General features: G+C 43.3%; 1 protein-coding gene across 8 annotated transcripts in view; it reads left to right on the forward strand.

The window, feature by feature from the left end:
* The window catches only part of eml6 (EMAP like 6), an 844,856-nt gene that overhangs the window by 721,801 nt on the left and 95,494 nt on the right, over positions 1-27,561 (forward strand). For 5 of the 8 annotated variants that reach the window (XM_085981352.1, XM_085981349.1, XM_085981346.1 and 2 more), the window contains 3 exons: positions 3,908-4,006; positions 26,442-26,462; positions 26,872-27,045. In XM_085981352.1, the coding sequence (XP_085837478.1) occupies positions 3,908-4,006; positions 26,442-26,462; positions 26,872-27,045 (294 nt within the window). The remainder of the gene's footprint in view (positions 1-3,907; positions 4,007-26,441; positions 26,463-26,871; positions 27,046-27,561) is intronic. The other 3 variants (XM_085981348.1, XM_085981353.1, XM_085981351.1) reach the window with 3 other exon arrangements.

The following is a 27,561-nucleotide window of genomic DNA, read 5'->3' on the forward strand; positions in this document are numbered from 1 at the left end:
CTGCCCCTTCTCCCAATCTATTGCCATTCAAATAATAATCTGCCTTCCTGTTTTTGACACCAAAGTGGATAACCTCGCATTTATCCACGTTATATTGCATCTGCCATGCTTCTGCCCAATCATCCAACCTGTCCAAATCATACTGGAGTTTCTCGGCATCCTCCTCACAGCACACACGCCCACCCAGCTTTGTGTCGTCTGCAAACTTGGAGATATTACATCTAGTTCCCTCGGCCAGGTTATTAATATATATTGTGACTAGCTGGGGTCCAAGGACCGATCCCTGCGGTACCCCACTAGCCACTGCCTGCCACTCGGATAAAGAGCCTTTTATTCCAACTCTTTGCTTTCTGTCTGCCAACCAGTTCTCTATCCAAGTCAATACCTTGCCCCCAATCCCATGTGCCTTAATTTTACACACTAATCTCCTATGCGGGACCTTATCGAAAGCCTTTTGAAAATCCAAATACACCACATCTACTGGTTCTCCCTTATCTATTTTACCGGTTACATCCTCAAAAAATTCCAGTAGATTAGTCAAGCACGATTTACCTTTTGTAAAACCATGTTGACTTTGTCCGATCCGGTCACTTTTTTTCCAAGTGCACTGCTATTACATCCTTTATAACGGACTCTAGCATTTTCCCCACTACCGATGTCAGGCTTACCGGTCTGTAATTCCCCGTTTTCTCTCTACCACCCTTTTTGAACAGTGGGGTAACATTAGCTACTCGCCAATCCATGGGTACTGTTCCAGAGTCTATAGAATTTTGGAAGATGACCAGCAATGCATCTACTATTTATAGGGCCACTTCCTTATGTGCCCTAGGATGTAGATTATTAGGCCCTGGGGATTTATCGGCCCTCAATCCCATCAATTTCCCTAACACCATTTCCCTACAAATACTGATTTCTATCAGTTCCTCCCTTTCATTAGACCCTATGTTCCCCGACATCTTTGAGAGGTTATTTGTGTCCTCCTTTGTGAAGACAGAACCAAAGTATGTATTTAATTGGTCTGCCATTTCTTTGTTCCCCATTATAAATTCCCTTGATTCTGACTGCAAGGGACCTACGCTTGACTTCACCAATCTTTTTCTCTTCACATATCTATAAAAGCTTTTACGGTCAGTTTTTATGTTCCCTGCAAGCTTACTCTCATACTCTATTTCCCCCCTCTTAATTAATCCCTTTGTCCTCCTTTGTTGGATCCTAAACTGCTCCCAATCCTCAGGTTTACTGCTTTTTCTGGCCAATTTATATGTCCTCTCCTTGGATCTTATGCTATCCCTAATTTCCCTTGTTAGCCACGGTTGAGTCACCTTTTTTGTTTTATTTTTATGCCAAACTGGGATGAACAAATTCTGTAGTTCATCCACGCGATCTTTGAATGTTTGCCATTGCCCATCCACCGTCAACCCTTTGAGTGACATTCTCCAATCAATCCTACCCAACTCGCACCTCATACCATCATAGTCTCCTTTATTTAAATTCAGGACCCTAGTCTCTGAGTCAACTATTTCACTCTCCATCTTAATGAAGAATTCTATCATATTATGATCGCTCTGACCCAAGGGGCCTCGCACAACAAGATTGCTAATTAATCCTTTCTCATTACATAATACCCAGTCTAAGATGGCCTGATCTCTAGTTGGTTCCTCGACATATTGGGCCAGGAAACCATCCCGTATACACTCCAGAAATTCCTCCTCCACAGTATTATTACTAATTTGGTTAGCCCAATCTATATGTAGATTAAAGTCACCCATGATAGCTGCTGTGCCCTTATTGCACGCTTCTCTAATTTCCCGTTTAATGCCATCCCCGACCTCCGCATTACTGTTTGGAGGTCTATATACCACTCCCACTAACGTTTTCTGCCCCATGGTATTTCTCAGTTCTACCCATACAGATTCCACATCATCAGAGCTAATATCCTTCCTTTCAATTGTGTTAATCCCCTCTTTAACCAGCAATGCTACCCCACCTCCTTTTCCTTTTTGCCTATCTTTCCTGAATATTGAATACCCCTGGAGGTTGAGTTCCCAGCCTTGGCCACCCTGGAGCCATGTTTCCGTAATCCCAATCATATCATATTCGTTTACCTCTATTTGCGCAGCTAATTCATCCACCTTATTACGAATACTCCTCGCATTAAGACACAAAGCCTTCAGGCTTGTTTTTTTAATGCTCTTAGATCTTTTAGAATTATTATTTGCTGTGGCCATGTTTGATGTAAACCCTTGATTTCTCTGCCTGCCACTTTTGTTTTTCTCCTTCCTGTCTTTTGCTTTTATCCTTGTTTCCCTTTCCTCTGTCTCCCCGCTCAGGTTCCCAACCCCCTGCCATTTTAGTTTAAACCCTCCCCCAGAGCATTAGCAAACACTCCCCCTAGGACATCGGTCCCGGCCCTGCCCAGGTGCAAACCGTCCGTTTTGTACTGGTCCCACCTCCCCCAGAACCGGTTCCAATGTCCCAGGAATTTGAATCCCTCCCCCTTGCACCATTCCTCTCGCCACGTATTCATCTAAAATATCTTTCTATTTCTACTCTGACTAGCACGTGGCACTGGTAGCAATCCTGAGATTACTACCTTTGAGGACCTATTTTTTAATTTACTTCCTAACTCCCTATATTCAGCTTTTAGGACCTCATCCCGGTTTTTACCTATATCGTTGGTACCTATATGCACCACGACAACTGGCTGTTCACCCTCCCCTTCCAAAATGTTCTGCAGCCGCTCGGAGACATCCTTGACCCTTGCACCAGGGAGGCAACACACCATCCTGGGGTCTCGTTTGCAGCCGCAGAAACGCCTATCTATTCCCCTTACAATAGAATCCCCTATTACTATAGCTCTCCCCCTCTTTTTCCTCCCGTCCTGTGCAGCAGAACCACCCCTGGTGCCAGGAAGTTGGCTGCTGCTGCCTTGCCCTGGTAAGCCATCGCCCCCTATCAGTATCCAAAGCGGTATATCTGTTTGAGAGGGGGATGGCCACAGGGAACCCCTGCACTACCTGCCTGCGCCTACTACTCTGCCTGTTGGTCACCCGTTCCCTATTTGCCTGTGCCACCTTTACCTGCGGTGTGACCAACTGATTAAACGTGCTACTCACGACGTCCTCAGCATCGCGAACGGTCCAGTATGTATCCAATCGCTGCTCCAGCGTCGCAATGCGGCCTTAGACTCTCAGCCGATGTCCTAGACAGCTGATCTTGCTCCCGTCTCTCCCCACCGCGACTGGCGAGCTGTCTCTGTGGCTGTGACTGGTGCCCACAACTCGCTGTTACTATTCTAATGAGGCCGGTGGACCAATTTGCCATGGATGAGCAGCATGCCTGCCCAAAACAGATGGGAGCCTACTGACAATATGCAAATTAGGATCCAAAGCTGTACGTAACACCCCAGTAAAACATTTTCCCAGCCCCGCAAAAATCTTCCCACCCGTGTCTCCCTCCCCAATATCGCCTCCCCCTCCTTTAAGATCCCACTTCCCTTCAGCTACGTGGAGGATCCACTGGATCTCCTGTCCCCAGTCAGCGAGCTCTTTGTCGACACTTGTTCAATTCTAACAGCTCACTGAAATTATCGTGAGGCCTAGTTATGAAAATTGGTCGGGTCTCGCACTGACTCCATTGGGCTGGTAGGTCCAGGTTTTAAATTAAAGAATATCAGTACATTTGCAAAAATAATTTTGTAGAATGAAAGATATCTCCTTTGTATAGACAATAGATAGTTAATGTACCAAATCAGTACTTTCCGATATATCATAATCTGTTTGAATATAGAAGCACCTTAATATGTGTGATTTTATAATGCTGAAATAATGTTGACCCGGTCTTGTAAGTAAATATTTTATTTTGTATTTTTGCATTGTATCTCTTCTTTTAAAATGATTCTGATCAGGTCTGCAGAGTTTTTATGTGGAGCATACAGATGACATACTCTGCTTAACTGTCAATCAACACCCAAAATACAAAAATGTTGTGGCAACTGGGCAGATAGGTAAGACAAATTACTATTTCAACACAAAACTAAAGAATTATTATTAACTGGCCTAATGAATAATACATTAATATATATATATAGGTACTTCAGGTTAGACTAACAAATCAATTCTACTGTAATTATCCAAATGTTAATGTTAAAGCATGTGATTCATATTTTGTGGGTATTTATTGTAATTATTGAGAAACCTAGATGAAGGAACAAGACCTATAGTGCAGGACATCACCAAGATTTAAAAGAGTAGGAAAGAATAAAAGATATATCAAGAGGTCAGCCAGGAACTCCCTCAGAGCTGCGTCTGCTTCGCAGCTGTAAATTCGCCAGAAATGTAATGGAAACCCCATTTACAGGATTTCTACTGGACATCCGGTGAAGTACAGCAGTGAAATGGGAGCAGTTCCAAGGAAATTCCCAGCCATAGTGGTTAAGTGATTCCAAGCTTGGCTTTTAAAATTTTGTTTGAAGAGGAGGAGGCTGGGTGAAGGGCAATGACAATAGAATGACAAGAAAGGTTGTAATAAGAACATAAGAAATAGGAGCAGGAGTAGGCCATTTGGCTCTGTGAGCCTGCTCCGCCATTCAGTAAGATCATGGCTGATCTTCTACCTCATCTCCACTTTCCTGCACTATCCCCATATCCCTTGGGAAAAAAGAGTTGATGAGTATGTTACCACAGTTGTAATACAACACATATTAATGCAAGCGCGCATTTTCTAGAACTGTTGAACCCAGCTGTAAGAAATTAACATTGACAAAAACAACAATAAAAGTAACTATAGTGAGCAGATCTGATTAAATAAACCAGAACAATATTTTTACATTTAAAAATCTCATTCCCATGTAATATCACAAGAATGGTACATTTGGCAAAAATCTCTTGTCCATCACGCTTCTCTGTCACATTTCAAATGTCACCTTCAAATAGAAGTGTAAAGAAACAAGTATCTCTCCAGGAACACAAAATACCAAAGCCAGAATGTCTGTAGCCTCTTAACTAACCTTTGTATGAACTAAACCATTGCTTGCTTAACAGCAATTAGACTTTGTAGCCTTGAAGGAGAACAGACCTAGAGCAGAAAATAATACACTGTGTTTTGCATTATATAATGCTCCTGTCCTTATAAACAGCCCATAATTTATGTTTACTGTGAGCAGCACCATGGGAAATTTGCTTCTAGTATAATAAAAATTATGGGGGCTAAATTTGATAGCCCCTGAAAATGGGCACGGGGATCGCGATGCAATATTAACCTGTGCCCGTTGATTCCGATGCAGGCAGCACGCCAACTTCGTGCTGCCTGCTTAGAAATATGACTGCAGCGTGTGCAGGCAGCACTAACCGCGCTGCAAGCATCAGCAGGGGGCCCAAAATCGTACCTTGCTAGCAATACTTAAAGCTAGCCTGCATTGCTTAAAGCTAGCCTGCACCTTTTAAAGGAAAGGTGCATTGTGGTTGGCGCAGGTGCTGGGAGTCGTGGTTGAAGAGATTCTGACCTGGGAAAGAGTGAGGAATGGCAGAACTGGGGAGAGAGCGGGCTCCAAGGTTTTCAACGCTGCACTGGAGGCCTTGGTGGAGGAGGTGGAAAGGAGGAAAGATGTGCTGTATCCACAGGGGGCCAGTAGGCCCACCAGACACATGCTCAGGAGGCAATAGGGGCAGATATCCATGCCGGTCAATGCCAGAAATCAAGCCCCAAAGACCTGGATGCAGTGCCATAAAAGGTTCAATGACCTCACACGAGTGGTCAAGATCAGTGAATGCATCGTCAAATGCCATATTTGACCAACTGCACCATTAGCCTCAGCCACTGCTCATTGCACCACACCTCCATCACTCACCTACCAAAAATCTCAGGACTCATACCTAACATGCATAGCTTCATCTCACCGTCACACACTTAGCACTGCTGCAAGCCTCACACCCACATCTCATAGCTTGCAAGACTGCCAGCTATTCAACTATGACAGCCACATCACCCAAACAGATTGCACAACACTCAATTTCAATTCAATTCAATTCAAATCGCTTTATTGGCATGACAAGTTACATCTTATGTTGCCAAAGCATTGGAAAACATTCATGTTTGTTCACAAAAATACAGATCTATCCATACAGTGTATAAACAGATATATCCCTGAGTGTATAAATATACTTTCATGTAATTTATATATACTCTTATCTTATCTTTAGTGGTTGTCCCTCTGTTTATGGCAAGCTGTAAAATAGTGTGCCGCCAGTGTTATGCAACTTCTCTCTTCCCCTAGTAGGTATGGGAGTTTTTGGTCATCATTCAATTTTCTGAATTCCGGGCATATTTTTGTAAATTTTGGGTAGAAATTCTCCCTTATGCCCTGATATTTTCTACAAGCTGTGAGGAAGTGCATCTCTGTCTCCACCATTCCCTGACTGCAGTGAGAGCATATCCTGTCCTCCCTTGGTAGCCGGGTCTGCCTGTGTCTACCTTTTTCAATCGCCAGGCTATGTTCACTAAGTCTGTACATTGTCAGGATTTTTCTCAGTTTGCTGTCCTTTACCATGGTCAGGTAATCAGCTATGTTGTATTGTCTGTTTAGGGCCAAGTAGCAATTGAGTTTGCTTTGGGTTTTTGTTGTTTCTGCCCAATATGTCAGATATTTTTCCTTTTGCTTAGCGATGATTGTGTTGGGTCGAATTCTTTGTGTTACGCTGTCACTGTCCTGTGGCTGGTTATTGTTAGTAGTGTTAGTAGTTACTTCACTGAGTCCCAGGACTAGTTGACTGAGGGTATTCTTCTTTATGGTCAGCTCTTGGCATTTCAGGGCGTCGTAGTGATAGCATTGGGGGTTGCTCATTTGTAGGTGATTCCAAAATTTGGTGGCTCTTTTTTGGATAGTGATTATTAATGGATATTGGCCTAGTTCCGCCCTGCATGCATTGTTTACTGTTTTCCTTTGAGTCCGGAGGATACTTTTACAGAATTCTGCATGTAGGATCTCAATTGGGTGTTTGTCCCATTTTGCAAATTCTTGTTGTGTTAGCGGTCCCCATACCTCACTGCCATAGAGTGCAATTGGTTCAATTACTGATTTGAAAATTTTTAGCCAAATGCTAATTGGGATTTCTATTTGGATTGATTTTTTAATGGCATCGAAAGCCCTTCTTGCTTTCTCTTTCAGTTCATTCACAGCCAGTTTGAAGTTTCCCGTAGAACTGATTTTTAAGCCCAAGTATGTGTAGTTAGTGGTTTGTTCAATTTTGGTTGTTCCTATTGTGAAATTTATTTTGGGTCCCTGAGGTCTGGATCTTTGCTGGAACACAACGACTTTGGTTTTTTTGGGATTTATTGTCAGGGCCCAAGTCTGGCAGTACGACTCCAGCAGATCCAGGTTCTGCTGTAGACCCTCCTTAGTTGGTGACAGCAGAACCAGGTCGTCTGCATAGAGGAGGAATTTAACCTTGGATTCATATAAGGTGAGGCCGGGTGCTGTAGATTGTTCAAGTAGTTTTTCCAATTCATTTATGTAAATATTAAAGAGTGTCAGTGAGATTGGCGAGCCCTGCGTCACCCCCCGCCCCTGTGGGAAGTATTTTGTTCGTTTGTCTCCAATTTTAACTGCACATTTGTTGTTTGTATACATTGATTTAATTACATCATATGTTTTTCCCCCTACCCCACTTTCGATAAGTTTCAGGAATAAACCGTCATGCCAGATGGAGTCGAAAGCCTTCTGGAAATCTATAAAGCATGCGTAGATTTTGCTTTTGTTATGGTGAACGTGTTTGTCAATTAGGGTCTGTAGGGTGAAGATATGATCTGATGTTCTATAGTTTGGCAGGAATCCAATTTGGCTTTTACTCAAGACATTGTGCTCCTCAAGGAAGTTTATAAGTCTTTTGTTTATGATGCTACAGAATACCTTCCCCAGGTTACTGTTTACACAGATGCCTCGATAGTTATTTGGGTCGACTTTGTCCCCACTTTTGTATATGGGCGTTATGAGTCCTTTGTTCCAGATATCAGGGAAGTAACCGACACTCAGAACCAAGTTGAAGAGTTTTAGGATAGCCAGTTTCATTTTGTCGTCTGTGTGTTTAATCATCTCGTTTAGTATGCCGTCTGTCCCGCAAGCTTTTCCTGGTCGCAGGTCCTTGAGTTTTTCAGAAAGTTCTTTTTCTGTTATTGTGGAGTCTAGCGGGTTTTGGTTATCTTTTATGGCCATTTCTAGCTTTTCCAGTTTTTTGCATATTTGGTGTTGCTCTGGCCTTAGTGTGTTTTTCTGGTATAATTTTTCAAAGTGGTTTTCCCATGTGTCCCCATTTTGAATGGCCAATTCGTCGTGTTGTTTTTTGTGTAGTGTATTCAAGTTGTCCCAGAAACAATTGGAATCAATGACACACTTCCCGCTCTGTCTTGCAGGACAAGGTGGCACTCAACCGGAGGCAGCAGGAGCAAACCAGCGGTGGACAGGCGCTCCGGCATCTAACCCTCATGGAAGAGACGGTGCTGGCCATTATTGGGACGGCCATTGCTGAGGCCGTAGCCAGCGGTGGGGCTGAAACTATAGAAGATGATGGTATCCTCATATCTAATCCTTTTTACATCCCATTTCTCCCTCATCCCACAAACTCTTCTAATTTACAAGCCGCAGATGGTATAAGCATGCACCTCCTGCTTCTCCCTCCTTCCCCTCCCCTCACCACAACTCTTACCCTTGTGTCTTTCTCTTTTCAGATACCCAAGAACTGCAACCTAGCCAGGCAGTGGTGGAAGAGCAAGAAGATAGTGAAGATGAAGACATACTGTTACTTGATTTCACACTCGCAATCATCAGCTCAGGTATTGATACTGCGCGTAATTTAGAGGAGAGCATAGAGGCGGGATTTGCACATGGTGAAACACCGGGCGCGAGTGGCCTGTTGCCAGGGCAGGGGGCAAGGATAGCGCAGGTGCCATCTCGCAGGAGAGCGAGGTCGCACGTAAGGTCTGCTGCAGAGGGCTCAGATCAGCACCTCGATGGGGCAGGCTACAGAAGAAGGCTGATGGGTACGCACAATGAGATGCTTGATGACGTGGCAGGCCTGCCAGAAAGTCTGCATGCAATGTCAAGGAGCATGGAGGAGTCCATCACCAACTTGCCACAGGGCTTTGCGCAGAGCTTGGAGCTCATCCTTTTGAGCATGGAAGTGGTGGCCAACTCCAGCAGCACATTTCTGGACCCAACCATGATGCGGTGTCTGATGACCGATATCTCAGCTGCCATTGCAGCACAAGCAACAGCCATCCAATGTCTGAGTGCTGCATTGGAAGCTCAGACTGCAGTCATGCAAGGTCAGACTGCTGCGATCATGGCTCTGGATTTCAGTGTTCAAAGGTGCTTGAAGGGTGTCACAGCAGTCCAGCAATCTGTCCTCCAACAGATTACTAGGATTGCTGAGGCAGCGCCCTGGGGGAGTGGCAGTGTCTCCGTGGAGCATGAACCTGCTGTCCTCTCTCAGAATGACAGCATTCGTCCTCCCACCACTGCCACTCCAACAGTGCCCTTGCTGTTGCCGGTCAGCCAGCCCAGACTGCTGCTGCCCATGCCGAGATGGTGCAGTCCGCAGCCGGGCCCTCTAGGCCCGGAGCTGCTCAAGGCTGTCCTCCAAGGCTATCTGCAGTCTCCTCCTCAGCAGCCTTCCACCAGCCATGCTGCAGCCACTGGGGTAGCACTGCATAGGAGCACTAGGACAGACAAAAGCACACAGAAGACAGGCACTAAGGGAATGCACAAGAGTGATTAGTTTACATTTGTATGCAATATGGCAGGATTTGATTTATAAATTTGGCTTGGAATGTTTATTTTGTGTAGGCTTTTATTTTTGCATTGTGGCCAAGCAGACGCTGTGATGGTCAGTGACAGAGGGAAGGTAAGTTGTTGGACTGTTGGTGAATGGGGAATTGGGGGTGCGGTTACTGGTATCGCACTCGGATGAGTTCTTCATGGACAGCCCGGCCAGAAAGGGGCTGTCTCAGTTGCCTCCTCCCTTCCACTTCCTCTTCCTCTTCCTCCTCCTCCTCCTCAGCTGTTCACCGTATAGCCGGTGGTAAGGGCTATGCCCTCATGATGGCGAGGTTCTGCAGCATACAACAGACCACCACGCTTCTTGACAATCGCTCTGCCAAGTACTGCAGGGCTCCTCCAGAGCGGTTCAGGCAACGGAAGGGTCTGCTCTATCACATTTTGTGTGGCAGCATGGCTTTCATCGTATGTATGCTGCCCACTTGTGCATGGGTTGTTCACCGGAGTCATCAGCCATGTCATCAGCGGATGGCCCTTGTCACTCAGTAGCCACCCTTTGGTTTGTCGTGGTGACTCAAATGCAGATGGCACAATGGATTGCAACAGAATGAAGGCATCATGACTGCTGCCAGGATACCGGGCATTGACCTGCATAATTTGTTGCCTAAGGTCGCACACCAGTTGGACGTTGAAGGAATGGAATCCCTTTCTGTTCCGGTACATGGCAGATTAGACATGTCGCGCCCGCAATGTGATGTGCGTGAAGTTTATTGTACCCTGCACCATGGGGAAGCCTGCAATCCTTGCGAAGCTGCGTGCTTGCTTAGCCTGCTGCTCTCTGGCAAAAGAGAATGAAATGTTATCAGCTCTCTTTGAATAGAGAGCCTCAGTGACCTCCCTTATGCAACAGTGAACGGCAAACTGCGAAATGTTGCAAATATCTCCAGCTCCAGCCTGGAAGGAGCCTGACACATAAAAGTTCATCCCCACGACCCCCTTCACAGCCACTGGCAATGCAGACCTTGCCCTGCTCTCAGGTTGCAGTTGTAGCTGCAGCAAGTGGCAGATTTCAGTGAGGAGGTCCTTACTAAAGTGCAGACGGCTCACACATTGTTCGTCGCTGAGATTCAAGTAGGAGAATTGCTCCCTGAACACCCTTGGCAGCTATGGCCTCTTGCTGAGAGCCCTTCTCCCCTTCCTCCTCCTCCTGCTCCTGCTTCCAGCAGCTTGTCCTGCTCTGCATGGTCTCTGCTCATTCTCCAAATCATGCTGTATTCCAAGGGGAATTCCTACTAGTGCACCCATGTCTGGCAGCAAATGGTTTGTGCAGAAGCCTTGAACCCAGGGAAAGACCTTCAGCACCTGCCACACCACTCCCTGTAGACTTCAGCAACTTCAAACAATTATAGGAAGCACCAAACACTTGTAGATGCATAGCAACAGCCAGAAGAAATCAACCAGCAACTAATCTGTAAGCAGTTGATGATCCCTTTAAATAGCGCTGGTGGGGGGTCCTTCCTGCTGCTGAACACGTGTTCAGTTGTGCGAGCTTAAGAGAGGGTGTTAGCTGGAGCGAGGAGCTCCAAAATAGCAGCACTGGCGTAAAAACACCGTTACAGGCTGATTGAAGTCATGATCTGCCTGCTCTACATACTTCCGGCAGGCGTTCACTGCACGTGCGAATGCCCTCACCAATATGGCATCCGGCACAATTAGTCCCACAAGTTGTACCATTGTTTATAAAGGGAGAAAGGGATAGACCGAGTAATTACAGGCCAGTCAGCCTAATCTCGGTGGTGGGCAAATTATTGGAAAAAATTCTGAGGTACAGTATTAATCGTCATTTAGAAAGGCACAGATTAATCAAGGACAGTCAGCATGGAATTGTTAAGGGAAGGTCGTGTCTGACTAACTTGATTGCATTTTTTGAGGAGATAACAAGGAGGGCCAATGAGGGTAGCGCATTTGATGTAGTCTACACGGATTTTAGCAAGGCATTTGACAAAGTCCCACATGACAGACTGGTCAGAAAAGTAAAAGCACATGGAATCCAAGGGAAAGTGGCAAGTTGGATCCAAAATTGGCTCAGTGGCAGGAAGCAAAGGTCAACGGGTGTTTTTGTGACTGGAAGGCTGTTTTCCAGTGGGATTCTGCAGGGCTCAGTACTAGGTCCCTTGCTTTTTGTGGTATATATCAATGATTTAGACTTCAATGTAGGGGGAATGATAAAGAAGATTGCAGATGATACAAAAATTGGCCGTGTGTTTGATCATGAGGAAGAAAGCTGTAGACTGCAGGAAAGTGTTAATGGACTGGTCAGGTGGGCAGAAAAGTGGCAAATGGAATTCAATCTGGAGAAGTGTGAGGTTAATGCATTTGGGGAGGGCTATCAAGGCATGGGAACACACAATAAATGGCAGGATACTGAGAAGTGTAGAGGAACAGTGGGACCTTGGAGTGCATGTCCACAGATCCTTGAAGGTAGCAGGACAGGTAGGTAAGGTGGTTAAGAAGACATAAGGAATACTTTCCTTTATTAGCTGAGGCATAGAATATAAAAGCATGGAGGTTATGCTTGCTCTGTGTAAAACAGCTAGAGTACTGCATATAGTTCAGGTCACCATATTACAGGAAAGACGTAATTGCACGAGAAAGGGTACAGAGGAGATTTACGAGGACGTTGCCAGGACTGGAGAATTTTAGCTATGAGGAAAGATTAGATAGGCTGGGATTGTTTTCTTTGGAACAGAGGAGGCTGAGGGGAAACTTGATTGAGGTGTATAAAATTATGAGGGGCCTAGATAGTGGATAGGAAGGACCTATTTCCCCTAGCGGACAGGTCAATAACTAGGGGGCATAGATTTAAAGTAATGGGTAGAAGGATTAGAGGGGAGTTGAGAACGTTTTCCACCCAGAAGGTGGTGGGAGTCTGGCCCTCACTGCCTGAAAGGGTGGTAGAGGCAGAAACCCTTGTCGCATTTAAAAAGTACTTGGATATGCACTTGAAGTGCTATAACCTACAGGGCTACGGACCAAGAGCTGGAAAGTGGGATTAGGCTGGATAGCTCTTTTTCAGCCAGCACAGACACGATGGGCTGAATAGCCTCCTTCTGTTCTGTAAATTTCTATGATTGTAAGAGTGCGTGCACGCCGCAGACGCCATATTGGACCTCTAAGGGCACAGGGAGCACCCAGAAAATAGGTACTACTGATCCGAATTTTGCGCCCTATATGTCTAGCAGTGTTTTGTCCATCGCACTTCAGATGTTGCACATGTATATATGCAGATTTCTGTGCCACATTTCCACCTTGTTGGTTCAAATTTCATATTCCTTAAATAGTAACGAGTCAGAACTCTCTAGCAAGTGAGTATAATTTGTGAATAAAAAAGCAGAAAATGAACCAATCAAATCACTAAAAAATATTTGAAATCCTTTCATCGGCAACATATCAGAACTCCTTAACTGAGTGGCAAGGAAAATCTACCAATAAAAGAATAGCAGGAACTGAACTAATAAAATCACAAAAAAAAATTCAAAGGAGTAAAATTCAACTTCAGCAGGGCAAAACGGGCAGTAGAGGATCGGCTGCCATTGTACACCCACCCAATTTTCCTTTCTATTGACTTCAGTGGAAATGAAACTTGGGTGGGGAGTATAATGAATGGCCACTCTGCTGCTGCACATTTTGCACCCCTGCTGAAGTTGAATTTTATCACCAAAGTCTTTTCAGCTACTTTATTTTCTCTCAGCACCGAAAATATGACACTGATGAAAATAAAATTTCTAACATAAAGACAAAAAAAATTACATCGTTTATAATAACATAATTAAACTTACCTAGAAGAAAGAAAGACTTGCATTTATATTGCGCCTTTAACGACCAGTTTATAACATAATTAAACTTACCTAGAAGAAAGAAAGACTTGCATTTATATTGCTCCTTTAACGACCACCAGACGTCTCAAAGCACTTTACTGCCAATTAAGTACTTTTGGAGTGTAGTCACTGTTGAGAAACGCGGCATTCAATTGCACACAGCAAGCTCCCTCAAACAGCAATGTGATAATGACCAGATAATTTTTTTTGTTATGTTGATTGAGGGATAAATATTGGCCAGGACACTGGGGATAACTCCCCTGCTCTTCTTTGAAATAGTGCCATGGGATCTTTTACGTCCACCTGAGAGAGTAGACGGGGCCTCGGTTTAACGTCTCATCCGAAAGACTGCACCTCCGACAGTGCAGCACTCCCTCAGCACTGCACTGGAGTGTCAGCCTAGATTTGTGCGCTCAAGCCCCTGGAATGGGACTTGAACCCACAACCTTTTGACTCCGAGGAGAGTGTGCTACCCACTGAGCCACAGTAGAATTGTCTTTTATATTTTTGAGCATCTTCATTAATGTTTTTACTTAGAGGCCTGTATCTCACTGAAAAGTACCTGCTTTGATTTGATTTTCTTCCCAGATATGTCACTCTGTCAGCCAAAGAGATTTAAGAATGACACCTGTGGCTGCAATTCTCAGGATGCCACAGTTTGATTTTGTGCACTGTGGAGAAATCTCAGTATGTAGCAACATTCTCTCAGTGCAACAACTCCAAGTGTCTCTCTCTTCAGGCTAGAACATGAATTATGCATTTTCCCAATTAATTTCAAAACAAGCTGGGGAATGAACCTTAGAACCTTTTTTGAGGTAAGGTTAAACTATCTTCAAGTGCTTGTTTCTTTACTACAGAGACAGGCTGGCTAATTACAGCACTTGTGTAGTTTTTATAATTACACTGAATACAAAAACAAGCATTATTTCAGACCAGATTTATTTATGCAGTTCTGCTTTCAACGTATCTATCCATCTGCAGTAGGTAAAAGAAACAAATTTATTATTATTCAAGAACCAATCAGAAAACACTTACTTTGAGAATAATTGTTACAAACTCTTTTCTAAATACTTTCACTCCCACTCTTTCACACCGCAGCCCCCACCTTGGAACAGTGGAACCCTGGAATCCCCTGTTAATGTTTAGGTCTGCTTACTTCAGTCATAGACCCTACTGAGGTCCAGTACTAACCACGTGGAATTACATGTGAAAATAAGTGTTAAGGATGCTATTTCAGTCATTGTGTTTATTTGAGCTATAAATTCATACATGCAAAAAAAAATCACATTTAACTACTTTTTTTTAGTCATGCATGGAAATTAACATTCCTTTTTTATATAATACAAACTCAAACAATGCTGTTTTAGGCCCCATTTACATTACAATTGTAGCAGCTATTCTAGCTGTATTTGAGTCCTATAATACCTTCAGCTGGGAAGATAATGCAGATAAACAAAAGATAGACAAAGTAATAAAAGCATTTTAGAATTTTTGCCTTCCACATAAAAACAACACATATGAGAGGTATATATTTAATTTCAGATATCAGTCTGCCAGAAAATTTATAGAATTATGCCACGGTGTTAAAGATATTGGCCTATTCATGTGAGTATGGAACATTTTAGGACTCCCTCATGAGAAATTGCATAGTGTTTGAGATTTTTAAAAATAACAGGATAAGAGAGAAGCTACAAAGTAACCCTGACATGACAATAGCAAAAGATGTGATTCCGGATCTGAAGCCACACAAAATAAAATGAAGGGAATCACATGACTAAGTGATGCAGGAGAGTCAATTCATGAGGTCACTAAAAAGATGGCTTGCCACCAATGTTCCCTTTAAGCTGCGTGGCTCTCTGGACCTCCCGAGCAGCCAGCTTTTCAATGAGAAAACCGTGCATGCGCAGTATTTTGAATGGGCTGCGCAGCATCCAAAAAAACTAAATGGGAACATTGCTTGCCACAAAAGAGAAGGCTGGTACTAAAGCAAAACAAAGAACAAATTCAAGTGTAAGAACTGTGACAGAAGACACTTTACCAAGTGCTGCTGGAGTCAGAAATCAAAAATTGACACAGTTGAAGGTGACATCTTTATCGATATGATTGCAGGTGGAGTAAGTGATGAATGGAAACCAGATGTAGATGTCAATAACACTAAAGTTAACTTTAAACTTAGATTCAGGAGTACAGGTAAAAGTGTGAACACAAAAGTTGCTACAATGTCAAGATAATCATATATTTTAGAGTTAGTATATCAATGAAAGGTCAGTGCTTAGGAACAGTGAAGTACAACGACAAAGTGTACAAAGAAAAGTTTATGATTATTCCTGTGGAAGTACAATTTTAGGTTTGAAAGCATGTCACAAACTTAGAGAATGTTGAATATTAAGGCATTCATGTGAAATGCTGATATAATATGTAGACATTTTTGAAGGATTAGAATTCTCCAGCAGGTGAGTACGACTGAGCTGTTAAGGAAAGCACTCAACCAGTACAGCATGCATGTGGAAAGGTGCCATTTTCACGAAACAATAAACTCAAAAATAGAACTAGTTACATGGAAGGGATGGATGTGATTACCAGGATGGATGAACTAACTGGTTGGGTTAACTTGCTTGTTAAAATATTCAAGAAAAATGGCAAGTTACGTGAGTGCTTAGATCCAAGAGACCTTAACTCAATTTTACAAAATCATACTCCAGACAGGGCTCCCTGGATGACGAAAGAGATAGAGAATATGATGAAGCAGAAAAAGAGCGGGTATGACAGATGTCAGGTTGCATCTGAGAATCGGGCTATATATAGAAAGGTCAGAGGAGAAGTGAAAAAGAAAATAAGAGGGGCAAAGAGAGGGTAAGAGAATAGAATGGCAGCCAACATAAAGGGTAATCCAAACGTCTTCTATATCGATATAAACAGTAAACGTGTAGTAAGAGGAGGGGTGGGGCTGATAAAGGACCAAAAAGGAGACCTATGCATGGAGGCAGAGGGTATGGCTGAGATACTAAACGAGTACTTTGCATCTGTTTTCACCAAGGAAGAGGATGCTGCCATTGACATAGTGAAGGAGGAGATAGTGGAGATACTTGATAGGATAAATATTGATAAAGAGGAGGTATTAGAAAGGCTGGCTGTATTTAAAGTAGATAAATCACCAGGAGCGGATGGGATGCATCCTAGAATGCTGAGGGAATTGAGGGAGGAAATCGCGGAGGTACTGGCCATAATATTCCAATCCTCCTTAGATATGGTGGTGGTGCCAGAGAATTGCAAATGTTACACCATTGTTCAAAAAAGGGTGTAAAGATAAACCCAGCAACTACAGGCCAGTCAGTTTAATCTCTGTAGTGGGCAAGCTTTTAGAAACAGTAATCAGGGACAAAATTAACAGTCACTTGGATCGGTGTGGATTAATTAAGGAAAGCCAGCATGGATTTGTTAAAGGCAAATCGTGTGTAACTAACTTGATTGAGTTATTTGATGAGGTAACAGAGATGGTTGATGAGGGTAATGTGGTTGACGTAGTGTACATGGATTTCCAAAAGGCGTTCGACAAAGTGCCAGCAAAGTTGAAGCCCATGGAATAAAAGGGACAGTGGCAGCATGGATACGGAATTGGCTAAGTGATAGGAATCAGAGTAGTGGTGAATGGTTGTTTTTCGGACTGGAGGAAGATATACAGTGGTGTTTCAGAGGGTTCGGTTCTAGCACCATTGCTTTTCTTAATATATCTTAATGGCTTGGATGTGGGTTTACAGGGCACAATTTCAAAATTTGCAGATGAGACAAAACCTGGAAGTATAGTGAACAGTGAGGAGGATAGTGATAGACTTCAGGAAGACATAGACAGGCTGGTGAAATGGGCGGACCTGTGGCAGTTGAAATTTAACACAGAAAAGTGTGAAGTGATACATTTTGGTAGAAAGAATGAGGAGAGGACATATAAACTAAATGGTACAATCTTGAAGTGGGTACACGAACAGAGAGACCTTGGGGTATGTGTGCACAAATCGTTGAAGGTGGCAGGGCAGGTTGAGAAAGCAGTTAAAAAGCTTACGGGATCCTGGGCTTCATAAATTGAGGTATAGAGTACAAAAGTGTGGAAATTATGATGAACCTGTATAAAACACTCGGCCCCAACTGGAGTATTGTGTCCAATTCTGGGCACCACACTTTAGGAAGGATGTGAAGGTCTTAGAGAAGGTGCAGAAAAGATTTAAGAGAATTATTCCAGGAATGAGGGACTTCCGTTACATGGATAGACTGGAGAAGCTGGGGTTGTTCTCCTTGGAGCAGAGAAGATTGAGAGGACATTTGATAGAGGTGTTCAAAATCATGAGGGGTCTGGACAGAGTAGATAGAGAGAAACTGTTCCTGTTGGCAGAAGGGTCGAGAAACAGAGGACACAGATTTAAGGTGATTGGCAAAAGAACCAGAGGTGATGTAAGAAAAAACCTCTTTATGCAGCGAGTGGTTAAGATCTGGAAAGTACTGCTTGAAAGGGTGGTGGAGGCAGATTCAATCACGGCTTTCAAAAGGGAGTTGGATAAGTATCTGAAGGAAAGAAATTTGCAGGGCTACAGAGAAAGGGCGGGGGAGTGGGACTAGCTGAGCTGCTCTTGCAGAGAGCCGACACAGGCTCGACGGGCCGAATGGCCACCTTCTGTGCTGTAACCATTTATGATTCTATGATAAGGATTGCATATCACGAATTGACGCACATGCTCCTGGTGATTTTCCATCCATTTAAAATGCATGGGCCGAGAATCATAGGGAGCACACGCCTGAATTCACCAGCTGCTGCAGAAACATTCTCTGCACACAAATATTTCAAGCAACATTGTGGTTTTGCTGGCTTAAAGAAAAGACTGCATACTATTTCTCACCCTAGTATGAAATCCTAGTGGCTGTCTGAAGTAATCTTTTACCTACTATAATGTTTCTACAAGGTGCTCTCACAGTAGCTACAGCATATAGGGATGGAGGCTGCTGCAGCTCATTCAGCAGCTCATGAAATGCTTGTGATCAGTGATTTGTAGGAGCCTGAAACGGCCCAGCTGCAGACTGTAACAACTTGGTGTCTGCTGGGGTTGTTTGGCCCAGCTTGCTTTCTGGAAACAGGGCAGACATTGGTTCAGAGGTCATAAGACTACAGAAGCCATGAGAGATGGCATTATGGTCGAATTCCATTTCCTGACTGTCCCTGCTACTGATCTGCAAGAGAGCAGACTCTAAGGGAAGGAGGGCCTCCTTTCATAAAAACGTAAGAAATAAGAGCAGGAGTAGGCCATACGGTCCCTCAAGCCTGCTCCGCCATTCAGTAAGATCATGGCTGATCATTGACCTCAACTCCACTTTCCCGCCCAATCTCCATATCCCTCGATTCCTCTAGAGTCCAAAAATTTATCTATCTCAGCCTTGAATATATTCAAAGACTCAGCATTCACAGCCCTCTGGGGCAGAGAATTCCAAAGATTCACAACCCTCTGAGTGAAAAAATTCCTCCTCATCTCAGTCTTAAATGGCCTACCCCGTATCCTGAGACTATGCCCCCTAGTTCTAGACACTCCAGCCAGGGGAAACAACCTCTCAGCATCTACCCTGTCAATCCTCTTCAGAATCTTGTATGTTTCAATGAGATCACCTCTCATTCTTCTAAACTCCAGAGTGTATAGGCCCAGTCTACACAATCTCTCATCATAGGACAGCCCTCTTATCCCAGGAATCAATCTAGTGAACCTTCATTGCACCGCCTCCAAGGCAAGTACATCCTGCCTTAGATAAGGAAACCAGAACTGTGCACAGTACTCCAGGTGTGGTCTCACCAAGGCCCTGTACAATTGTAGCAAGACTTCCCTACTCTTCTACTCCAACCCCCTTGCAATAAAGGCCAACATGCCATTTGCCTTCCTTATTGCTTGCTGTACCTGCATGCTAACTTTCTGTGTTTCTTGCACGAGGACACCCAAATCTCTCTGAACACCAACATTTGAAAGTTTCTCACCATTTAAAAAATATTCTGTTTTTCTATTCTTCCTACCAAAGTGAATAACCTCACATTACCTTACATTGTACTCCATCTGCCACCTTACTGCCCACTCACTTAGTCTATTTATATCCCTTTGCAGACTCTTTGTGTTCTCCTCACAGCTTACTGTCCCACCTAGCTTTGTACCTTCAGCAAACTTGGATACATTATACTCAGTCCCTTCATCTAGGTCGTTAATATAGATTGTAAATAGCTGAGGCCCCAACACTGATCCTTGCGGCACCCCACTAGTTACAGCCTGCCAACCTGAAAAAGAACCGTTTATCCCTACTCTCTGTTTTCTGTCCATTAACCAATCCTCTATCCATGCTACTATATTACCCCCAACCCCATGAGCCCTAGGGGGAGAAATTCGGTATCGCCCCATTTGGGGCGCAATTATCGGCCGGGCGCAAAGTTTAGCGCCTAGCGCTAATTATTGCCTCCAACTGCAAACTTGGCTTCTATCGCCCCCTGGAGGTGATTTGAGCGCTATATCAGGCACTACACACCTCTCTTAAGGCGCTAACGCTGAGGAGCGAGGCGCTACCTCAGAGCGTTGATGAAGCTCATGTGATGTCAGTTAGCAATGGAACACAGACACACTGGCGCCGGCCAGTTCTTAAAGGGGAGGGTTGATCTTGCTCTCCAGCCACACCCTGCTCATTGCAGCCTTGAATCTTGGCCTAGAGAGACCTGTATATCAGTTCTGCTGGAAAGAACAATGGAGAGGCCCAGGGAAAGAGCTCAGAGTGCAGCCCCCATAGTCTCTTTTAAATTGATGCAAGGAAGGTCAAATCAAAATGAACCTGCAAAGTGCTGCTCAGTACCCAAAACTCCACACAGCGTTGAATCTCTCCAGAAGTATCTCTCAGAATGCATGGTGCAGAAATGTCATCAACAAAAAAAGGCAGGAAGCGGCCACCTTTAAAAAGCGCTCCCCCAGTCCCTTCCCGACTGCAAAACGTTCCCCTCTACCTGTCGTGGCAGGCGGAAAGGCAGGGGGCGCCACTCAATATCCGGTACGGGGCGTTGCACGCTCGACTGACGTCACGATCTGTGGGCGCAGGAGATCGTGGCGGTAGTGTTTAGCGCCGCCGCAAAATGTCTGGTCAAATTCGCGAGCGGAGCTAGTTGCTTTGCGCCCCGTTAGCGCCCTAAGAGGGCGATAACGGGAGGCGCTAATCAACCAAATTTCCCCCCCCCTAATCCTGTGTAATAACCTTTTATGTGGCACCTTATCGAATGCCTTTTGGAAATCCAAATATACTCCATCCACTGGTTCCCCTTTATCTACCCTGCTAGTTATATCCTCAAAAAACTAATAAATTTGTCAAACACAATTTCCCTTTCATAAAACCATGTTGATTCTGCCTAATCATGTTATGATTTTCTAAGTAACTTAATACCACTTCCTTAACAATGGATTCCAGCATTTTCCCGAGGACTGATGTCAGGCTAACTGGCCTGTAGTTCCCTGTTTTTTCTCTCCCATCTTTCTTGAATAGTGGTGTTACATTTGCGACCTTCCAATCCGCTGGGACCGTTCTAGAATCTAGGGAATTTTGGAAGATCAAAACCAATGCATCACCATCTCTTCAATCACCTCTTTTAGAACCCTAGGATGTAGGCCGTTGGGTCCAGGGGATTTGTCGGCTTTTAATCCCATTAGTTTCTTTAGTACTTTTTCTCTACTTATATTAATTACGTTAAGTGCCTCACCCTCATTAGACCCTTGGTTCCCCACCATTTTTGGTATGCTTTTTGTGTCTTCTACTGTGAAGACAGATACAAAATATTTGTTTAACGTTTCTGCCATTTCTTTATTCCCCATAATAATTTCTCCTGTCTCAACCTCTAAGGGACCAACGTTTACTTTTGCTACTCTTCCTTTTGACATACTTGTAGAAGCTCTTACAATCTGTATTTATATTTCTTGCTAGTTTTCTCTCATTCTATTTTTAACCTTTTTATCAATTTTTTGGTCATCCTTGGCTGGTTTCTGAAACTCTCCCAATCCTCAGGCTTACTACTATTCTTCACAACATTATAAGCTTCTTCTTTCAATCTAATGCTATCCTTAACTTCTTTAGTTAGCCACGTTTGGATCACTTTTCCCGTGGAGTTTTTGTTTCTCAATGGAATGTATTTTTGTTAAGAATTAGGAAATATATCATTTAAATGCTCGCCACTGCTTATATACCGCCATACCTTTTAATCTATTTTTCCAATCTACCTTAGTCAACTCGCCCTTCATACCTATGTAATTGGCTTTATTTAAGTTTAAGACTCTAGTTTCGGACTTAGGCAAGTCATTCTCAAACTGCCCCAGAGGATCCTTTACTATGAGATTGTTAATTAACCCTGTCTCATTACACAATAAAACATCTAAAATAGCCTGTTCCCTGGTTGGTTCCACAACGTATTGTTCTCGGAAACTGTCCCGAATGCATTTCATGAACTCGTCCTCCAGACTACCTTTGCCAATTTGATTTGTCCAGTCCATATGAAGATTGACGTCCTCCAAGATTATTGCATTACCTTTGTTACAAGCTCCTACTATTTCTTGATTAATATTGTGTCCAACAGTATAGCTACTGTTAGGGGGCCTATATACTACTACCACCAGTGTTTTCTGCCCCTTGTTATTCCTTATCTCCACCCATACTGATTCTATTGCCTGATCTTTCGAGCCAAGATCCTTTCTCGCTACTGTCCTTATGTCATCCTTTATTATCAGGGCTACTCCCCCTCCTTTTCCATGCTGTCTGACTTTTTGAAACGTCAATTACATTTAATTCCCAACCTTGGTCACCTTGCAACCATGTTGCTGTAATATCTATTAGATCAAACCCATTTATCTCTATTTGTGCCACTAGTTCGTCTATCTTGTTACGAATGCTTCGTGCATTCAGATAAAAAGCCTTTAATTTAAATTTTTTACCATTATTCCCTGCTTTGACCTTATTCTCTGCTGCACTGCTACCGTTAAACTCTCCGTCCCTTCCTGTCGCACTCTGCTTATTTTTACCCCAATCACTACACTGCTCTATTGCCATGACCTTTCTCTTTAGATTTCTAAATTTCCCCTCACCTGACCCCTGCCCCCCTTATTTAGTTTAAAGCCCTATCCACAGCCTTAGTTATTCGATTCGCCAGGACACTGGTCCCAGCCCGGTTTAAGTGGAGCCTGTCCCGACGGAACAGCTCCCTCTTTCCCCAGTACTGGTGCCAGTGCCCCATGAATTGAAACACCTTCTTCCCACACCACTTTTTGATCCACGCATTTAACTCTCTGATCGCTTGACCCTATGCCAATTTGCGCGTGGCTCAAGTAGTAATCTAAAGATTATTACCCTTGAGGTTCTGCTTATTAATTTAGACTCTAGCTCCTCAGACTCCCTCAACAGAACCTCATTCTTAGTTCTACCTATGTCTTTGGTTCCTACATGGACCACGACAACTGGATCCTCCCCCTCCCACTCCAAGTTCTTCTCCAGCCGCGAGGAGATATCCTTAACCCTAGCACCAGGCAGGCAACACAGCCTTCAGGACTCTCTTGCGCGGCTGCAGAGAACAGTACCTATCCCCCTGACTATACTGTCCCCTACTACTACCACATTCCTTCCTTCTCCCCCTCCCCCCACTTGGATGGTCCCCTGTACCACAGTGCCGTGGTCAGTTTGCCCATCCTCCCTGCAGTCATTTTCCTCATCCATACAGGTAGCAAGTACCTTGTACCTATTGGACAAGGTCCAGGGCTGAGACTCCCCCATCACTACATCCTGGGTCCCCATACCTTCCTGACGCGCAGTCACACCCTCTTGTCCCTGACCATTGATGAACTCTAAAGTACTACTTAACCTAAAGGGTGTGACTGCCTCCTGGAACAAAGTGTCCAGGTAACTTTCCCTCTTCCTGCTGCATCGCAATGTCTGCAGCTCGTACTCCAGCTCAACAATTCTGAGCCGAAGTTCCTCGAATTGCAGACACTTACTGCAGATGTGGTTGCTCGGGATTGCGATGCTCTCCACAAACTCCCACAAGCTGCAGTTACGACACACCACCTGCCCTGCCATCTCTAACCTTGTTTTATTTATTAATTAATTAGTGAAAGCTTTTATTCAATCGAGATTTTAGTTTTGTTTGATTATTTTATCTAGTTTAAGTTATTAATTTAATAACTACTAATAAGTTACAGTTTCTCAGCTCTTAATTTAACCCCCTTCCTTAATTTAGAGAGCAAAGAAAAGCTGTAATACTCACCAACCAATCACTTACCTGCTCTCCTGTGACATCACTCTGATTTTTTTGTTGTTTTGGAATCGGAACCTCGCTGCTGCCGCTGCTTTAATTCAGGTCCACTCTCGGGCAGCTTTTTATCCTCTCACCGCTGTTGCTGTTGTCCTGTGACGTCACTCCTTGGTTTTTTTGGAAATTGTCCAAGGGTCTGCCGCCGCTGATACCGCCTCCAATTTGATCTTGATCCTTCAGCATCTCCACGGCCGTATTTCAAAACTTTGACCCTGATGGAACTTTTCTTGCCCCCAGACTTCTTCCTACAGCTCCACAGTGTTGTTTTCCTGGTTTGTCTCCTAAAAAAATGCATCTCCTCTTTAAGCTGCTGCAGGCACTTCAGAAACTGCCAATTTTTTGCTTCCTAATCAGCCAGTTGCCTATACAGTGCGTGTTTCACACTGGCATTAACCATGCAAATGAGGGATGACCCCGAAACTGGGATGGGTCCCCTGCCAACTCCTCTAGTCAGCTGTTGCTCTTGCCCTGTACACATGGAGACAGTCTCCAGCTGGGACTCCAAAATTGGCCCCTGTTTTATAGACTACCAAATTCAAAGAAATTGTAGACCGATTAACAGTTCAGGGGTGTTTGTAGAAATAATAAGGCATCAATAATGGGGACAGTAACTATCCAGAAATAGATTGGGAATACATATATTGGGGGTTAAATGAAGAGAGATTTATAGAATGCTTTCAAGACTGTGTTTTTGAATTAGTATATCACATCATGCTATATAAAGAATGTTGCAATACTGGACTTAGTTCTGGGTAAGGATAAGGTTAGAGAAAAATCAGGGATGAGTGATTGTAATGCAATTAGCTTTAATAGTAAAACAAAGAAGGCAAAACAGAGTAGGACTAAATTCGACCATGCCTTGTCTCCTCTACTTCCCATATCCCTCTGCCATCTTCCACCCTCACCCGGCACCCTGGAAAAAAAAACTCTTTTATCTCCCTCACAAATTCAGTCCTAAACTCCCAATTCCCTCTCTTTTGCGATGATGGCCTGTAGTCTTCGATTTATCTACTAGTGGAAATAATTTATCTCTTTGTAGTTTACTTTTTCTAATCAATCAACTTTGTTTTTCACTCTGTTTTGTCTTCTTTGTTTTACTATTAAAGCTAATTGCATTACATCCACCAGAGAGGGTCTTGGTTTAACGGCACCTCCAACAGTGCAGTACTCCCTCAGTACTGAACGGAAGTGTCAGCCTAGATTATGTGCTGAAATCTCTGGAGTGGGGCTTAAACCCATAACCATCTGACTCAGAGGCAAGAGTGGTACCCTGAGCCAAGGCTGTTAGGAGAAATCCCAGTAGTTATCCATTCTTAGCTCTTGTCCAATTTTGGAAATATAGCAGGAGATTACTTGCCTGCTCTCACCTTCCATTCACAAACTGCTTATGCAAATAAGATATCTGAATGTTAGCGAGAAATACCACTGTTTATCCACTCTTAACTTCTGGCCAACTTCTCCATAACTCTTGTCCAACTCCTAGACAATGGAAAAATTTTCTTCAAGATAATTAACAATGTCAATACCATCCCTTTAAGAGTGCCATGTAATAAAGCATGCAGGTACTAACTACTGAATACAGAAAATTGCAAGATTGTGTTAAACTTTTCATTTGATACTTCAACTAATTTACCAGAATGGTTCCAGGGATGAGGGATTACAGTTATGTGGATAGATTAGAGAAGCTGGGGTTGTTCTCCTTGGAACAGAGAAGGCGAAGAGGAGATTTGACAGAGGTGTTTAAAATCATGAAGGGTTTAGATAGAGTAAATAAAGAGAAACTGTTTCCAATGGCTGAAGGATCGATAATCAGAGGGCACAGATTTAAGGTGATTGGCAAAAGGACCAGAGGTGACATGAGGAAAAACTTTTTTACACAATGAATGGTTAGGATTTGGAATGCACTGCCTGATAGGGTGGTGGATACAGATTCAATAGTAGCCTTCAAAGGGGAATTGGATAAATACTTGAAGGAGAAAAAATTGCAGGGGAAAGAGCGGGGAATGGGACTAACTGGATTGCTCTTTGAAAGAGCCGGTGCAAACTCGATGGGCCGAATGGCCTCCTTCTGTGCTGTACTATTCTATGATTCTATGCTTATGTACTGTTAAATGCAAGAAATCATTTACTTAGTGTACTAATTACTGTTTAGTCAACTTATAACCTTAAACCACTTAAAATATATGGCGTGACTTTGATTCTGGTATTAATTTAACAGTCTGGTTCAGATAATATAATTCCATCAATGTAATATTTGAGTCGCAGTTGTATTTTAATCTTCAAATCAGAATTTTGCTTTTATTAAAAACACATCTTACCTCATATACATTTTGCATGTTTAATTTGTTGCTAGTATTTTTCCTCTGATACTGTTGTTTAATGCTTCAGCATCAAAGGGTGTAGTTTATCTTGGATCAATATTTCCTCATTTGCAATTGCTATCTCAATGCAGGTGATATTGCAGACACATCAGGTAAGGCTATCAGCTCTTTCCCCTTCCAAGTCTTTCTTTCTTTCCTTATTTCCTCCGTTCCCCCATTCTCTTTATTTTTATTTGTACAGCTTCACTGATTCTCTTGTCATTGTGAAACTGTAGTAATGTATTTGCTCATAAAGCAGATACGTGTGGTTGTGCAGCCCATGGTTTTGTTCTGAGTTCATTGCAGTGCTTAGTAGATAGCATTAGGATAATAAGCCTTTAGTGTATGTTTCTTGCCTGAGTTAGATTAGTAGACTGAATGTATCTTTTTTCAGAGAAGATGCAAGCAATTAATAAAAATATTTGTACAAGCTACTAAAAATTGCCTTCAAGTTTTAAATGTCTTTGTTTTGCTATTTCTATACTTTCATTTTGATGTATGCAATATTTTTAAAATTACTAGGAACAACTCCATCCATTCACGTGTGGGATGTCATAAGCAAGCAGACACTTTCTATCCTGCGTTGTTCCCATAATAAGGGTGTCAGTTATGTTAACTTCAGTGCCACTGGCAAGTTGCTGTTATCAGTGGGTGTTGATCCTGAGCACACTATCACTGTTTGGAGATGGCAGGAAGGTAAATTTTAAAGCTTATTATAATTAACAAGTTCTTTTATTTATTCTATTTTCCATAGCCACTGACCCACATTCATCGATTTATAACTAGTAAAGTTAAGCAAACAGGTTGTAGATTCTGCACCAATTGCACCAGTGCTATGTCATGAACTCACCAGCAGAAGGCAAAATAAATAACAAGATATCTCGTCTTTTACTTCCATCGGTAGGAAACTCCATAGCAATGAAAACAGAGACCGTTTATTTCGCTTTTTCTTTTATCCCATTATTATCTGTATTGCCACCCAGTCAATTTCTGATTTTGGTAAGAATTTGTTACACTTGCTCCCTCAAGTCCAATTGGCACAGTCTTGAACGTATCTGGCGTTTAGCCATCCATCGTTAGATCTGGCTAGACCACATCAAGCACTATCAGGCCTTGTTCTCTTCTGCCAAAACCGCTCACTATTTCAGGGTCATCCTGGACTATAAAGATAACTCCTGGCTTCTTTTCTTCACAACCAACCGTCTCCTTAAA

The sequence above is a fragment of the Somniosus microcephalus genome, chromosome 3 (assembly GCF_052327205.1).
Source record: "Somniosus microcephalus isolate GS21.2 chromosome 3, FLI_Smic_1.0, whole genome shotgun sequence".
In the NCBI taxonomy this organism is placed as follows: domain Eukaryota; kingdom Metazoa; phylum Chordata; class Chondrichthyes; order Squaliformes; family Somniosidae; genus Somniosus; species Somniosus microcephalus.